This window comes from Acartia tonsa, chromosome 10 (genome assembly GCF_053477335.1).
Source record: "Acartia tonsa isolate MP-2025a chromosome 10, ASM5347733v1, whole genome shotgun sequence".
Taxonomy (NCBI): Eukaryota; Metazoa; Arthropoda; class Copepoda; order Calanoida; family Acartiidae; genus Acartia; species Acartia tonsa.
In genome coordinates, this window is record NC_137269.1 from 116,681 (window position 1) to 133,038 (window position 16,358).

At 35.1% G+C, this 16,358-nt stretch overlaps 1 protein-coding gene across 1 annotated transcript in view; it reads right to left on the reverse strand.

Moving 5' to 3' along the window:
• The window catches only part of LOC145330679 (uncharacterized), a 41,968-nt gene that overhangs the window by 13,138 nt on the left and 12,472 nt on the right, over positions 1-16,358 (reverse strand). Inside the window, exons 5-11 of the mRNA XM_080175337.1 lie at positions 11,489-11,573; positions 7,477-7,566; positions 5,154-5,232; positions 4,283-4,397; positions 3,793-3,868; positions 3,096-3,177; positions 1,191-1,319 (exon numbers count right to left, since the gene is read on the reverse strand). Of these exons, the coding sequence (XP_080031463.1) occupies positions 1,191-1,319; positions 3,096-3,177; positions 3,793-3,868; positions 4,283-4,397; positions 5,154-5,232; positions 7,477-7,566; positions 11,489-11,573 (656 nt within the window). The remainder of the gene's footprint in view (positions 1-1,190; positions 1,320-3,095; positions 3,178-3,792; positions 3,869-4,282; positions 4,398-5,153; positions 5,233-7,476; positions 7,567-11,488; positions 11,574-16,358) is intronic.

Sequence of the window (16,358 nt, forward strand, 5' to 3'; positions counted from 1 at the left end):
AGATATATTATATAAAAACATATATTTTGTACTTACTTATATCAAGAAATCATTTTAAAAGCAAAGCTTTTCTATAGTCAGGGTCGGTCCGTCCGGAACGGATAGCTATTTTCGCTAATTTAGGCATGCTAGAATTGCCTTATCGATTTCAAACTTTGCAAGATGATTCCTATAGTAATTTTAGAATATTCGTATATCCATTTTAAACGTGTTGATCCTTAACAGCTAATTTTTATGTGATTAGATTATTCGATTGATCTGATTTTTGGATTACTGATTCCTAGGACAAAAAAACAATGTTATAAGCGAAGCATCTCTATAATCAAGTTTTAAAAATGTAAGTATGTCCTTAAACAGTATTATTTATTTAAGCAGTTTTTTAAGCAAATTTACTTAAAATTTTGTTTCGACTTTTATACATTTATATTCTGATTATTCAGTTCTGACACTCTACAATTATCAATGTTTTTTTGTCCTACAGTTTCAGAGCTCCGCTTTTATGGATGTTGTCATCCTTGTTAAAGTAAAATCTCTGAGATAATTATTTTCGTAATGAGAGATATTTTTCCTCTGTCCTTTACATAAATACGTTTTGTAAGTAAGCAATTAAGTCCCACAATGAAACTTTTTTTGGTATGTAATTCTAAAATTATCGAGGCAATTAAAAAAACTATTTTTTTGTGTACATTAACCAATCAAATTTCAATAAAGAACCCAAAGTTTTTAAAACCATAGTTATAAAATTTTGGGTACCAGTGTAATTAACAGTCCAATGTCCCCTCACTCCCTTATTTCAAACTAGAAGTGTCCAAACTTTTTTATCAATAATTTTAATCTAAGGAAAGTTTATTTTTTGTTCTTTAATGTATCGTTAATTTAGATATCTGGTAAATTGCTTAATTAACAAAAAAAAGTTTCATTGTATATATGGCTTTTTAGGTAGCTATGTATACTGTATAGTGCCCTAGGAAAATATGGATAGATGTCACCGCTTTTGGCATACCTATTATATTGACGTCATAGTAGAGGGAAAGAGAAAAGGAAGGAGGAAAGAAACCCCCTAGAAAAGAGATAGGGTGTATGGTATTTCTTAACATAAATGTAATAGGCAGGCCAAAAGCAATGACATCTATCCCCATTTTCCTAGGGCACCAAACACAGCTACATTTTTTGAACTAAATAATAATAACCGTTTTTACTATCTTTGGTCTTGGCTGCACCAAGAGGTAGAGGGTGGCTATGACGAAGGCCAGGCCAATGTGTTGCACCACCTCCTTCTCACCAGGAGGCACTGTGATAGTTCCCTTCTTCAGGTTCACCTGTATTGATATATAGATAGATAGATAGATATGTGTTGCACCACCTCCTTCTCACCAGGGGAAACTGTGATAGTTCCCTTCTTCAGGTTCACCTGTATGGATATATAGATAGATAGATAGATATGTGTTGCACCACCTCCTTCTCACCAGGGGGCACTGTGATAGTTCCCTTCTTCAGGTTCACCTGTATGGATATATAGATAGATAGATAGATATGTGTTGCACCACCTCCTTCTCACCAGGAGGCACTGTGATAGTTCCCTTCTTCAGGTTCACCTGTATGGATATATAGATAGATAGATAGATATGTGTTGCACCACCTCCTTCTCACCAGGGGGCACTGTGATAGTTCCCTTCTTCAGGTTCACCTGTATTGATATATAGATAGATAGATAGATATGTGTTGCACCACCTCCTTCTCACCAGGGGAAACTGTGATAGTTCCCTTCTTCAGGTTCACCTGTATGGATATATAGATAGATAGATAGATATGTGTTGCACCACCTCCTTCTCACCAGGGGGCACTGTGATAGTTCCCTTCTTCAGGTTCACCTGTATGGATATATAGATAGATAGATAGATATGTGTTGCACCACCTCCTTCTCATCAGGGGGCACTGTGATAGTTCCCTTCTTCAGGTTCACCTGTATGGATAGATAGATAGATAGATAGATATGTGTTGCACCACCTCCTTCTCACCAGGAGGCACTGTGATAGTTCCCTTCTTCAGGTTCACCTGTATGGATAGATAGATAGATAGATAGATATGTGTTGCACCACCTCCTTCTCACCAGGGGGCACTGTGATAGTTCCCTTCTTCAGGTTCACCTGTATGGATAGATAGATAGATAGATAAGATGTGTTACTTAAAATACACTTTTTTTGAATTTCATTCGAACCTAGTAATAGTGTCTAACTTTTTATCTTTGTGACGTAACAAAAATCGAAGGATGAGAGGGGAGGTGGGAAAGGAAACCCCTAAATAAGAGATGGATTTTTGTTACGTCACAAAGATAAAAAGTTAGACACTATTACTAGGTTCATTTCATTCTTCTAGTGACCTTAAAAGTTACTTTAGGGGCCTAGAAATACATGTACAAAATTTTATCTCTCTAACTCTACTGGCTAACTAGCGACAGGCCTCTAAAAATCAACAGATAACGGTAGCACGGCGGTTTTTAACAATTTTTCAGCAATGTGCAGGTTTTTAGCTCTTCTGGATATTTTAACTGAAACTTAAAAGGCCAAAGATATCCAAAAAATCTTTTGTCAACGGGATTTCAAATTCAAAACTGCTATTCCATAAAAAAAACAAATGTAGAGATGATTGGCTTACAGATAAATTTAGGTGTTCTTCTTGTTTTTTTTAAATCAGAAAATGTTATTATGATTGTTGTGTCAAAAGTATGCTGTGCTATCTTTGAACCGAGACTAGCGCTGGCTATTTTTCACTATTCTCAGCGTTTTTTTTTGAAAACCGACTGGCGCTAGTTGTAAGGTTGCTTTTGACAAAAGATTTTTTTGGATATAATATTTTAACTTTTTATTTTTAAGTGGAAATATGGTGAATCTAAATACGATTAGGATTAGTGTCATTATCCAATATTATGCGTGGACACGGACTAAATTAGAAAAACTTTCTAGGGTATTGTAGGTTTCGTGACGTCGCCTTTTAAGGGCGTTTCGTCGTATTTTCATAGTAGCTTTATCTCCTATTTCTGCGGAGGCTCTGACCCTGCGGGGACAATTGCCTAACCCTTTTTTTAATAACATTACCTTGACATTATTAATGTAGAATGTGTATTTTTTCTGGGATGTGGATGGCAATACCACAAATACGGGCTTCGAGCCGGGGCGTCTGAAAAAAACAACATCTATAAATGCGAGGTTGTACAATCAGAAGGAAGGACAAACGAACATTGCACTTGTAGAGTGTCAGAACTTAAAAAAACAGAACATTAGTTTGTAAGCCTAAACTAAATTATTCATAAATTTGTTGTGCAAATCCAGGATGTCAGCAAAAGGACATACTTTCATTTTTAGGATTTGATTATTGAGTTGCCTCGCTTATTATTGTTGCAACGCTTCCTAAATCATACCTAACTGTTATAGGAGTTAACATGCAAAGTTTGTAATACATTTTGAAAGAGTTAAACAAGCTTTTGCTCCCCCCCCCCTCTTTGATATTCATATAAAAAACAGGCATTTTTATATATTTCGTTCCATTGCGAAATAAACTAGTTAAAAGCTGTGTTAAGTGTCCTAGGAAAATGGGGATAGATGTCACCGCTTTTGGCCTACATATTTTATTGTCGTCACATTAGAGTGAAAGAAAAAGGGAAGGGAGAAAGAAGCCCTCTAAAAAATAGATGGGGCATTGGGGATTTCCTGATGTTAATAGAATAGGTAAGCCAAAAGCAGTGTTATCAATCCCCATTTTGTTATTACACTATAGACAGGTACAACTGCTTACCTCAGATTAATAAACTTCATAGCAAAATGGCCAGGATTCCCTTTCACTCCGGGCTTTCCTTCCTCATGAGCTGAACCTTAATATTATTTTTTTAGAATCAACCTGTCTGTTTGTCTGTCTATTTATCTGTGTGTTTGTCTGTGTGTTTGTCTGTCTATTTATCTGTCTGTTTGTCTGTCTATTTATCTGTGTGTTTGTCTGTGTGTTTGTCTGTCTATTTATCTGTCTGTTTGTCTGTCTGTTTGTCTGTCTATTTATCTGTCTGTTTGTCTGTCTGTTTGTCTTTTTGTCAATTTGTCTGTCTGTTTTTCTGTCAGTATTTCTGCCTGTTTGTATGTCTGTATGTCTTTTTGTCTGTTATGCTGTTTGTCTTAATATTTTTGTGTCTGTTTATTTGTTAGTCTGCCTGTTTGTTTTGCTATCTATTATTTTTGGTCTGTATGTCCCTCTACCTACATGTAATGTATATCTGTCTAACAATATATTATACCTGAAACCCCTGGCTCTCCCTTCTTCATACCCCTCCAGGCCGCCACGGCTACGCCCCAGTCTCCCTCGTTGTCCTTGATCAGCATACCACGCCAGCTTTTGTCATTCTTCATCACCTGAGATACAATAATTTCATTATTTGATGTTCCATCTACTTGTCTGTGTGTTTACTTTCTTCCTGTCTTTTTCTATTTTCATTTGTCTGTCTGTCTATTTGTCTGTCTGTCTGTTTGTCTGTCTGTCTGTCTGTCTGTCTGTCTGTCTGTTTGTCTGTCTGTTTGTCTGTCTATTTGTCTGTCTGTTTGTCTGTCTGTTTGTCTGTCTGTCTGTCTGTCTCTTTGTCTGTCTGTTTGTCTGTCTGTTTGTCTGTCTGTTTGTCTGTCTGTCTATTTGTCTGTCTGTCTGTTTGTCTGTCTGTCTGTCCATTTGTCTGCCTGTTTACTTGTCTGTCTGTTTGTGATATGAGAAGTAAAGCTGTTTTTTTAGAATAAAATTAAGACTGCTAAGCAAATTTAAAATTTAAGGCCAATATACAATATACATATTTTCTTTGTGGATTATGACAAAGGGAGAAGTATCTTGTGCATTATTGTGTATTGTGAGTAAGCTTCCAATCAAAAGCGATTATTAAGTCTAACTGTTATGAAATATGCGTTTAATTATACTATGCGTTTTGTCAATATTAAGAACAGCTAGACTTGATAATCGCTTTTAATTGAACATATGCAATTTTGCACAAGTTACTTTTCCCTTATTAAATAAGAAAAAGTTAAGTTAGGTTGGGTTAAATAGAGCTACGCAGGCTTATACTTATATAACTGTTACACTTTAAATAAATAAAAGAAGAAATGCCTAATTGAAAATATACTTACACATGGAGTCATTCCTAGTTCTTTCTCATAGCCAAGCTGATCAATTCCAACTAAATGTGCCACCAGCGCCATCTGTTCACTGAAATTAGAACTATTATTTCACAAACAGTTGAATAGCGCCATCTTTTAGTAAAAATAATAATAAATTGAATCCAAACTAATTAACCTTCCAAATGTGACAATGAATTAATATTTTTTTAAACTTGCGAATACGCCCCCATGAGTGTAGGGGCGCTTAAGGTAGTGGGGGATTGAATTCAATCCCCCCCCCCATCTTATTTTTTTTAAATTATGGAGGAGGATAAGGAATCGAACAACCCACATTTTTAATTTGAGTTTTAAAAAGAAAAATAAGTATTTTTTTCTCGAGGTGTGATATCTCTTTGAAGGGTAGTGGTACCCTCCCCTAAAATAGATAATAGTTATTTCTCGTATCGTATTATAAACGGCTTTTCGCGGATATAGAATGTACAATTATAAGATTAAAACTAGTTTTTTTAGCCCCGTGGTGCCGAAGGCACCGGCTAAAAAAACTGGTTTTAATCTTATGATTGTACATTTCTATATTCGTAGAAAACTGGATATAATACGATGCTAGACATAGTTTTTTCGTATTCATGAGAACCGGTTCTTATCCACCGGATCCAAATGAATACGAGAAAAAATCTTACTACTTTATACAAAAAAAAACTTCGCTACTATTCAACGGAACAATTCAATAATGTTTTGTTTATTATATTAACTTAGTGTATTATATAATGCAGAAAAGTTAGAGTAAAAGTTTTTTATACGATCAACCAACTTAATTAATACTTATTTTTTTACAAGCAATTTCTATGATACCATTTATTGAACCATATTAAACCCTCTAAAGAACTAGCCGCTGAACCGATCGGGTTCTCCTTTACAGGGTAGCTTCTCAAAGGTCCCGAGAAGGTTTATAACTATTTTGGGGGAGGGTACCATCACCCTCCCAAGAGAAATCGCCCCTAGAAAAAAATTACCCCGCCCCCCCAAAAAAAAAATTAAAATGTTTTTAACTAAAATTAAAAGTGGGGGTATCAAATTCGACTCTCCCCTCCACAAGTGCCCCTAGAGAGTATAGAGTAAAGTATAACTATAATAACTGTTCCCCCCTTCATAATTTTTTTAGAGGCATAACCAACATGCAAAAAAAATATTTGGGGGTCAGTTAAAAAGTTCTTCATTTTGAAATCAAGAAACGAAGATGATTAAAGTCCCTCCACAGATTATGACGTCATATGATAGAATAGCCAATGAGAGCCTGAGAGGCCAGCATAAGTTTTATCATTGGTCAATTACAGTGTATACTGGCCTCTCATTGGCTATTCTATAGTATGACGTCATAATCTGTGAAGGGACTTTAATCATCTTCTCAAGAAACATTGTTTCAAATAAATTTCATTCTTGGGTGTAATTAAAATGGCCAGGATAATGGCACTCTCTTACTTTGTGGTGTATTAGACCAAGTTAATTAATACCACTCTTCTTACTAGGAATCAAATAAGATTAAATATTATACATACTATACAAATATATATGTAATCTAACTGTGTAGATTCTATTAAACATTTTCAAAAGCGAAGCTTTTATATTATTAGGGTTGGTCCGTCCATACGTCCGTCCGTCCGGAACGGATAGCTGTTTACGGTAATTTAGGCATGTTAGAATTGTCCTATCGATTTCAAACATTGCATGGTGATTCGTGTAATAGTTAGGTACGATTTAGAAAGCGTAGTAACTCTGTAATCATTACCAGAATGTCCGTACGTCCATTTTAAACATGTTAATTTTTTACTTTTTTAGCAACAAATTTTTATAAAAAATAGTGATATAATTATCCGTACAATATTATAAGCAAAGCAACTCTATAATTAAGTCCTAAAAATGTATGTATATCCGTAAACATTATCCTGTATCAAGAAGTTTTTTAACAAATTTACTCACAATTTTGCGTTGACTCTTATTCATTTATATTCTGATTATTCAGTTCTAACACTATACAAGTGTTAATGTCCGTTTGTCCTATCGTTTCAGAGCTTCGCTTTTATGGGTTTTGTCAATGTCATCCTTTTTACTATCAATTTATTTGAAACAGCGTATAGTGTCCAATAAAAAATGACGTCATACAATACAAATGACCAATGATAGGACAGTATACCATTTACCATTGGTCAAATACAATGTAAACTGGCCTATCATTGGTCATTTGTATTGTATGACATTATTTTTTGCTGGACACTAAACCCTGTTTCAATTTATCGTTCATCTTTCTGCAAGAGCGTAGCAACTGTAAACTTACCCACAAAATATCTGTACGGCAGACATGAGAAGTGGGAGGGAGTGGATAAGGTAGGCGGTCAACTTCCTCTCGTTCTTCTCATTCAAGATACTGAAATACAAGGACAATTACGACTAGTACTAGCTGTGTTTAGTGCCCTAGGAAAATGGGGATAGATGCCACAGCTTTTGGCCTACTTATTCTATTGACATCATAGTAGAGGGAAAAAGAAAGGGAAGGTGGGGGAAAAGGAACCCCCTAGAAAAGAGATGGGGTATAGGGTATTTCCTGACGTCAATAGGACAGGTGGGCCAAAAGCAGTAACATCTATCCCCATTTTGCTAGACCAGACTAATATTAGCAAAACTCGTCGTCCAGGAGTTGATAGGTTTGAATATTGGCTTAACACCGCGTCATAACTAAAGTCGTTAAAAATTGTTCATATTGCAAATATATAAGGTGCGTGACATTTTTAGTTAAAGTAGGGGGAATGCCTTGGCCCAAAACAGGTGCAACCCATTACGATGCACAGTTAAGACTTCCACTCAAAGGTCGTGCAACCAAAAAAAAATGGTTTTCTGATTGGTGTTACATAACCTAGTACCACAGGTGTTTGGACAGAAAAGGAGAGATTTGAGTCATCTTGGTTATCTTTGGTTGTTGAACCTGATGTTATAGTGTCACAGTGCCACAGCCTCGCAAGGTAATTGATGAGGTTCTTTGCATAAATATTATAAATTTTATATTATAGGGAAAGTTATTTCCTGTGCAAAAATGACTTCATAACATCAGATCTATGTATAGTATAGATGTATAAACAGACAACCACCTCTCTTTCTTTTTCAATGACCTTTTTCGAATGCTTCTAAATTATTTTCTGCTACTTGGCTATGTTAATAAAAGCGACACCATTGGTTGATTTTCAATGACTCAATAGAAAAGGTTGCACAAGGTTGATGCGATGAGGAGATACAGTTATTTAACCCTACTCCTTAAAGTGTTTTACTCTAATTTCACTAATTTACTTCTATTCTAGTTTTTTGTTACTTTTTGTTCTAATTTTCTGTTTTTTTTTGTAGATTTTTTTTGTGTAAAACAAATAGTGTAATCCTTCAGCTAATAAAGAATTTCGATATCTATTGTTTTTACAAAACTTACAATTTATACAATCACTAGTTTAGCAAAAAGCGTCGGCAATGCTTTTGCTTATCATTTTATACATAGAATGCTATTTTTTGTTGTTGACAATTTACTGCTATTAACTCTAAAATAGCCAAAATAGGACCTTAGAGAAAAAGGTTATAAAATCAAATAGTTTATTGTTTGCTTTAAAGGTGGGGGGGGGGGGGGGTCATAAGGACTTCCATCACCCCTATTTGGTATTAATATACAACCATAAATAGGGTATAAATTTTTATTAAATTGCAAACTTTCATGACAATGTCATAACAAATACTTTTTAAGAAAAAAAAAGATATGAGAATAGTTATTTCTTTCATAGTATTATAAACAGCTTTCCGCGGATATAGAATGTACAATAAAAGATTAAAACCGGTTTTTTAGCCCCGAGATGCCGAAGGCAGGGGCTAAAAAAACTTGTTTTAATCTTATGATTGTACATTTCTATATTCGTAGAAAGCTGGATACAATACGATGCTAGACATAGTTTTTTCGTATGGATGAGAACCGGTTCCTATCCACCGGATTCGAATGAATACGAGAAAATATTTTATGACAAAAAGAATTTTTTTTGGAAAATTTTGTTACTTTTGACAGTAAAGTATGAACAAATACTTTTCAATACCATGTATAAAGATATGAGAAAATAAAAAAAATAGTTTTTTCTTCAAACGGACAAAATAAGATTCCGAGCAGATGTCCAGCAATCATAAAAAGAGTAGGGTTGGTCCGGATACCAGATATCCGACTGATTACTAATTCCGGATATCCGGTATCCGGCCGGACATCTGACCAACGTTCGATATCTGGCAAATTACCGGGTATCCGACCGGATAAAGGGATATACGGAATTATAAATCAGCCGGATATCCGGTATCCGGAAAGTTTCAATATTCGGTATCCCGTCGGATATTAAAAACAGGAGAACATTTTGAAAAGAAAGAGAGAAAGATGATTAATATTTAGAAAATCATGAAACCTTAATATATTCATTTATTTTGTAGCCTGACCGACAAACGGACAGACCAAGTAAATAAAATTAAGGAGGGAGGGGACACTGGCCCGTTTATTACACTAGTTCCCAAAGTTATATAATGTCAATTCCTTTTGGTTTGCTTAACAACTTTTGGGAGTTTTTATTGAATTTTGATTGGTTGGTTCATTAGGTTGAATGTCCAGCGTTTTAGCAACTATTTGTAATACACAGAAGGGGTTATTTTATGAAAAATTATTAGGGATATAAATCAATTGATCGTCCCTTGTCTTATCCCTGAAATAATATACTTGAGGCTCATTAGTACAGGGAATCTTCACTAAAAATTTTAGTTTTTTAAAATCTATATGAACAACAGCCAAGAAATTCTTAGAGCGGGGGACGGATGGACTGACGGACAGACACAATATCGAATAGCTTTGCTATTAATAAAACTTGTATAGTCCCTTTTGTGGCAACGCCTCTTAAGGGGCGTTTCGTAGTATTTTCACAGTAGCTTTTAATAGGCTATTTCAGTTAGGTTAGGTGATTGCCCCGCAGGGTTAGGCAATTGGCCTCGCATGACCAGAAATAGGAAAAAATCTACTTTAAAAATACGTTGAAACGCCCCTGAAGAGGCGTTGTCACGAAAGGTACTATATTCAAAGAATCCACTGAATGAATCATTCCTTTATTTTGTAGAAAACCCATTGTGTAGCGCAATTAAGCTTCAATATTGGACTACAAAATTACATAATTTAAGGAATTAGGGATAGGTTACTGGAAATTAAAATACTGTTCAGGTTACATAATCTTTTAATCTTTTGGTATAGTCCCTTTCGTGACATCGACTCTAAAGGGGCGTTTCGTCGTTTTTACACAGTAGATTTTCTCCTATTATCTAGCTCTCCGGGGGGCTCTAACCCTGCGGGACCAATTGCCTAACCCTGCGGAACAATCACCTAACCTAACTGAAATATTCTATAAAAAGATACTTTGAAAATACGACGAAACGCCCCTTAAGAGGAGATATTACGAAAGGGACTGTACAAAATATTTTAGGACAATATAATAGACGATAAAATAAATTATCCAATTCTATTTTTTTGCTCGACACTCAAGGTTTTATCAGACTAACTAATTACATTCACCAAAAATTAAGGGTTTTTTTTGTCTAAGAGCCAAAAAACATAATTTTAAATCATTTGTTGAACTTGCTTTTTTGTATTTTGTCAACTGGTTTATTTATCATGTTTTGACGTTATTTTAGAGAGGAAGGGAACATTGGGCTGTTTATTTCACTAGTCCCCAAGATTTATAATGACGGGTCTTTGGGGAGTTTGATTGAATTTTGATTGGTTGGTTCATTAAGTTGAGTGTCCAAACGTTTCAACCACTAATTGTAATCTATAGAAGGTGTATTTGTATAATTGTTGGGAATGTATCAATTCATCGGCCATAATCATATATATATACCTTTAGATACCTGCGTTACTCACTTTCAAGCACCTACGCTTCTAAAACTTATTTAGAATTTTCATCTAGAGAATTCAGAACATCATCCGCGTGTACTGGGATGCGAAACTCTAACACCCAAGGATATTAGGTTAAGTAACATCAATCAGACAACCAACCCTTTGATTGCACGACCTTTGTCTAAGAAGTAACTAACTGTGTATGGTAATGAGTTGCACCTGTTTATGGGCCAAGGCATTCACCATACTCTTACTATTTATGTCGCGAACCTGACATAGCAGTAGTAGGAACCAATTTAATGTCTTTATTAATGACGCGGTGTCGGCCCGAGATTCGAACCTAACACATCCCAGGCGACGAACGGATTCGCTACGTGTTGATCGCGGGTTTTAAAATCTGACTTACCCATGCGTAACTGCTCTACAAGTGTTGTCAATCCCTGGAGGCAGACGGGACAGAGGAATTGGGCCCCACAAAGATTCCACATTTTCTAAAATAAAACAATATATATATATATATGAAGGGATGGGGAAAGTTGACCCCCCCCCCCTTTAATTGTACTTATAAAAATATTTTTTTTAATTATTGGGGAGTTGCATTTTTCTCGTGGCAATTCTTTTGGGAGGGTAGTGGTGACCTCGACCAAAATATATACATACATAACTTCTCAATAATTCCTTTTATAAAAGTAACAGTCTATCTGTCTGTCTGAAGCTTAAGATCTTGATATGGTTCTCTTTTACAGTGATGCTTTTTATTGGTTCGGAAAGGGTTTTAACCATCTTTTTAAAAACTAAAAGTAAAAGGTCTACTGACCTCCCAGAAATGGACAAATAGATTGATAGATATTCTTATATAAAAGTAAAAGGATATGTGTATGTTTATCTGTCTGTCTGTACCGAAAGATCTCTGTAACCTACAGTCTAGCTTCTTATAGGTCATGAGAAGATATTTACTATATTTGGTGGAGGTTACCACCCTCTTAAAAGAATCGCCATGAGAAAAATGCAACCCCACCATAATTTAAAAAAAAATATTTTTAAAAGTACAATTGGAAGTGGGGTGTCAACTTTCCCCATCCCTTTAATTGTCCTAGAGGCTTTTAGAGGCGCAGCCGCTAGTTGATCAACAAGAAGAATAGATAGATAAATATATCATGAATTGATATACAAAATATGGTTGGATATCTTGATAGATGATTAGATGAGTGCCCAAATTTATTAGTAATACCCTTAAAGTAACATGTTGTCTGTCTGCTTGTTTGTTTGTCTGTTTTTCTGTCTGTTTGTATGTACTAAAGGATCTCACTAACTGCTAAACCGATCGGGTTCTCCTTAAAAGGGTAGCTTCACATAGGTCCAAGGAAGGTTATAACTATTTTGGGGAAGGGTACCACCACCATCCCGAGAGAAACTGCCCCTTGAAAAAATCCCCCCCATAAAAAAAAGTTTCAAAAATTTTTCTTTTAAATAAAAAAATTGGGTTATCGCATTCAACTCCCCCGTCCTCAAATGCTCCTAGAGGGGGCGTAACCGCTAGTAAGATATACAGTTGGATAGATAAATGATCAATTAAATATACACATAGATTAATAATTAAATAGATTTAATAATCAGATTAGATAGAAAGATAAAAGCATTTAAAAATTTGATTGAAGTATTAAATTATAAATTTGGATGGATGAATAAAGTTTGAAAGTAAAACTGCATATTTAAAAACAAAATTATGTAAATTCTTTGAACAGTCATGACTACAACCCCCCCCCCTTCCTCATCCCACCATATTTATTTTAACGCTGGTAATAGCCCCTGGATAAAGTTGCAACCCTGTGGGACTCTTTAATTCTTCCTAAACCTAACCTCCCTTTAAAAAAACATTTTTTCTTCAAAAAAAAATACTTTTTGCAGTTCACTTTCGATTGAAGCAAAATTGGCCGAAATTCTTAGTTTTTGTATGAATATATAAAATGCAATACATCAAAGTTTTGAAAGATTATTCTTGGTTAAACCTATCTATTTTTTGAAGCATAGCTGTTCTATAGTTGGGTTGCTTTGTTTGTACGTTCGTCACTTTGTCAAAAAAAAATCTATTCTATAAATCAGTAATATGTATATGTGTCTACGTCCCTAAAGATCTCATAAGCGGCGATACCGATAGTTTTACAATTTCAGGGGAAAAGATTTGTGGATCTAAAGGGATAAGACAAGAGCCGATAAATTGATAAAAATAAATTACCACTTCTGTAGATAAGAATTAGTTTGGACACTCAACTTCATGTACCAACTAACTTGAGCGAACAAATAAGAAAACTTTGGGTAGCTGTATTTAGAGCCCTAGGAAATTGGGGATAGATGTGACCGCTTTTGGCCGGCCTACCTATTCTATTGACGTCATAGTAGGGGGAAAGAGAAAGGGAAGGAGGAAAGAACCCTCATAAATAATATTTGGGTTATAAGGTATTTCCTGACGTCAATAGAATAGTATAGGCCAAACGCAAAGACATCTATCCCCATTTTGCCAGGGCACTATAGACAGTTACAAACTTTGGGGACTAGTGAAATAAAAATCCTGAGCTGGATCTTTAAATCATTTTAGTGGTGAGCCAGATCGGGGTGAGCCGAATTTCAGCAAATCACAGCTCGGCATTTCATAAAATGCTGTGCTCTCATTGGTGGAAAGTTGGCTCACCCCGATATGGCTCACCACTAAAATGATTTAAAGATCCAGCTCTGATGTTTCCTCCCTTCCTTGTTGTTATTAATGTTTCTACGCTGCTTATGGTTATTTCTGTCCTTGGTTATACAACTTTGAAACCATTTTATCCAATATTTCAAAGGTTTTATTCAGATAGATTCTTATATATGTATACATATATATTTTTTAAATCTTATATGTTTTTAGTTTAAACTTTTTCTTAGCTTATGTAATTAGAATCAAAAATTTTATACAGCAAAATGAATCACATATACGTTAGAATTATCTTACGTAATTAATACCTCATAAAAAATTTCCTGTAATGTTGAGGCATAATCTAGGAAGTGTTTCTATTCTATAGATGTATGTTGTATGCATGTCTGTATTTAAGTATGTACCTTAAGATCTAGAAAACCTTTGATTGAATGGTACACAATTTAAAGGAAGTTTATAAATGGTTTGGGCAAGTTTTATGCTATTTTTTATAGACATGGCACCAGAAAACCTATCCAACAATAAATATAAATTAGTTTCCCCCTCCTTCCCCTATCTTACATAAATCACAAAATTTGAGATTGGTAAAAAAAAATTTTTTGGAGAAAAAAGTTTTGCGGCCACCCTGACCTTCTTGTCTCTGAAGGCTAAAAGTTTGCTAGATTTCTTTAAACTTCAGATGGAAAAACAAAACCAAGAGAAAACTTTAGGCAAAACTCAGCAAAAACGTATGCCTAAAAATGGCGTAAATATTGGCTATTTATATTGTTTTTTTTTGGTTGGAAATTAGCCTGAACTTTTCTCAAAACCTTAAAAAAAACTCTAAAATGAACTGAAGGTTGTAACCAAACAAAAGAAAATATTTTTTAATTGCAAACGGACCAGTAGGAAGATTCTCTGAAAGCAGAGCCCAATCTATCACTTGGTTGTTGAAATCTTTCTACTTTTGTATTTAAATATCTCTAACTTTTTAAATCTTAATTTCGAGCAGATTTTGTGTGTGCATTTGATGAGTTAAGCCCAAAGTTTGGAAAAGGTTTTATCAAGGATAATTTATGAAGGAGTTTGGATCAGATTGAAAGTTTTCTTGCTGGTTGTTCAGCCAGTTACCAGTTCCTGTTTATGCTCTAGAATAGTTATTTCTTTCATCTTATTATAAACGGCTTTCCGCGTTTATAGAATTAACAATTATAAGACTAAAATCAGTTTTTTTAGCCCCGAGGTGCCGAAGGCACGGGCTAAAAAACTGGTTTTAATCTTATGGTTGTAAATTTTTATATTCGTAGAAAGCTGGATATAATACGATGCTAGACATAGTTTTTTCGTATGGCTGAGAACCGATTCCTATCCACCGGATTCGAATGAATACGAGAAAAAGTAATTTATACACTATAAATATTTTCTCACAAATTCCCAACTTTTTAATGCTTACAATGCTAGGGATGAGAAAATAAATATACATCCCCAATGATGATACACAAAATTAACCCTTCTGTACTGGGGCGTCCAAGCTTTTTATTTTGGGGGGGGTAAAATTTTTTTAAGGGGGGGGGGTAATTCGGTTTTGGGGGGGGCAAATTTTTTTTACCCCCCCCAAAATTTTTACCCCGTGGGTAAAATTTGCTTGGGGGGGGTTAATTACCCCCCCTGAAATCTTTTGGCAGGGGTAAAATTTGTTTAACCCCCCAAAATTTACCCCCGGGGTAAAATTTTTTGGGGGGGGTAAGTTAAATTTTATCAAAAATTTTTTTTGTTAGAGATTTTCTATTTTGGGGGGGGTATTTACCCCCCCAAAATTGTTTGGGGGGGGTAAATACCCCCTCCTAAATAGTTGGGGGTGCCTACGGCACCCCCAAGGTAGGGGTAAATTTAAAATGGGGGGGGGGGGTAAAATGAAAAAAATTTTGGGGGTGCCTACGGCACCCCCAAATTCGTTTGGGGGGGTAATCGCCCCATTACCCCCCCCTTGGACGCCTATGCTTTTGTAGATTACAATTGGTGGTTGACGTTTTGGCCCTCAACCTAATGTATCACAAACCGCTATTTTTGAAAATTGGCCAATTTTTAGAGGTTTTTTGAACTTTTCTCAGGCTAGGAACGAGATATCTGAAAATTTCAAAAATTCCTGATTCTACTCCTCAAGACCTATTCAGGGAGTACCATAAAGCCATAGTTCTGATGCATTGATTTTTTTACCCCTATAAGGGGGGCCTCAAAATTTTAAAGTGAAATTACTGGGCATAATACTTGTCTAAAATGGTTAAAATTTTAACACAAGTGTTTTTTCACCAAAAGACATAATAATTGCAACTGCACTAGTTGAATTTCAAAAAAAGCCGGGGAAAAAAATCCCCTATTGCCTTTTTAAAAAGAATATTTACGGAACATTTAAAATATATTGGGGATATGCTTCAATTTCTATTAGATCTTTCCGTAACAAACATAGAGACAAACCTGAAAAGTAGAAAGGCTTCACTTACAAACAAGGATGACAACATCCATAAAAGCGAAGCTCTGAAACGAAAGGACAAACGAACATTAACACATGTAGTGTGTCAGAACTGAATACTAATGCATTGTATATACA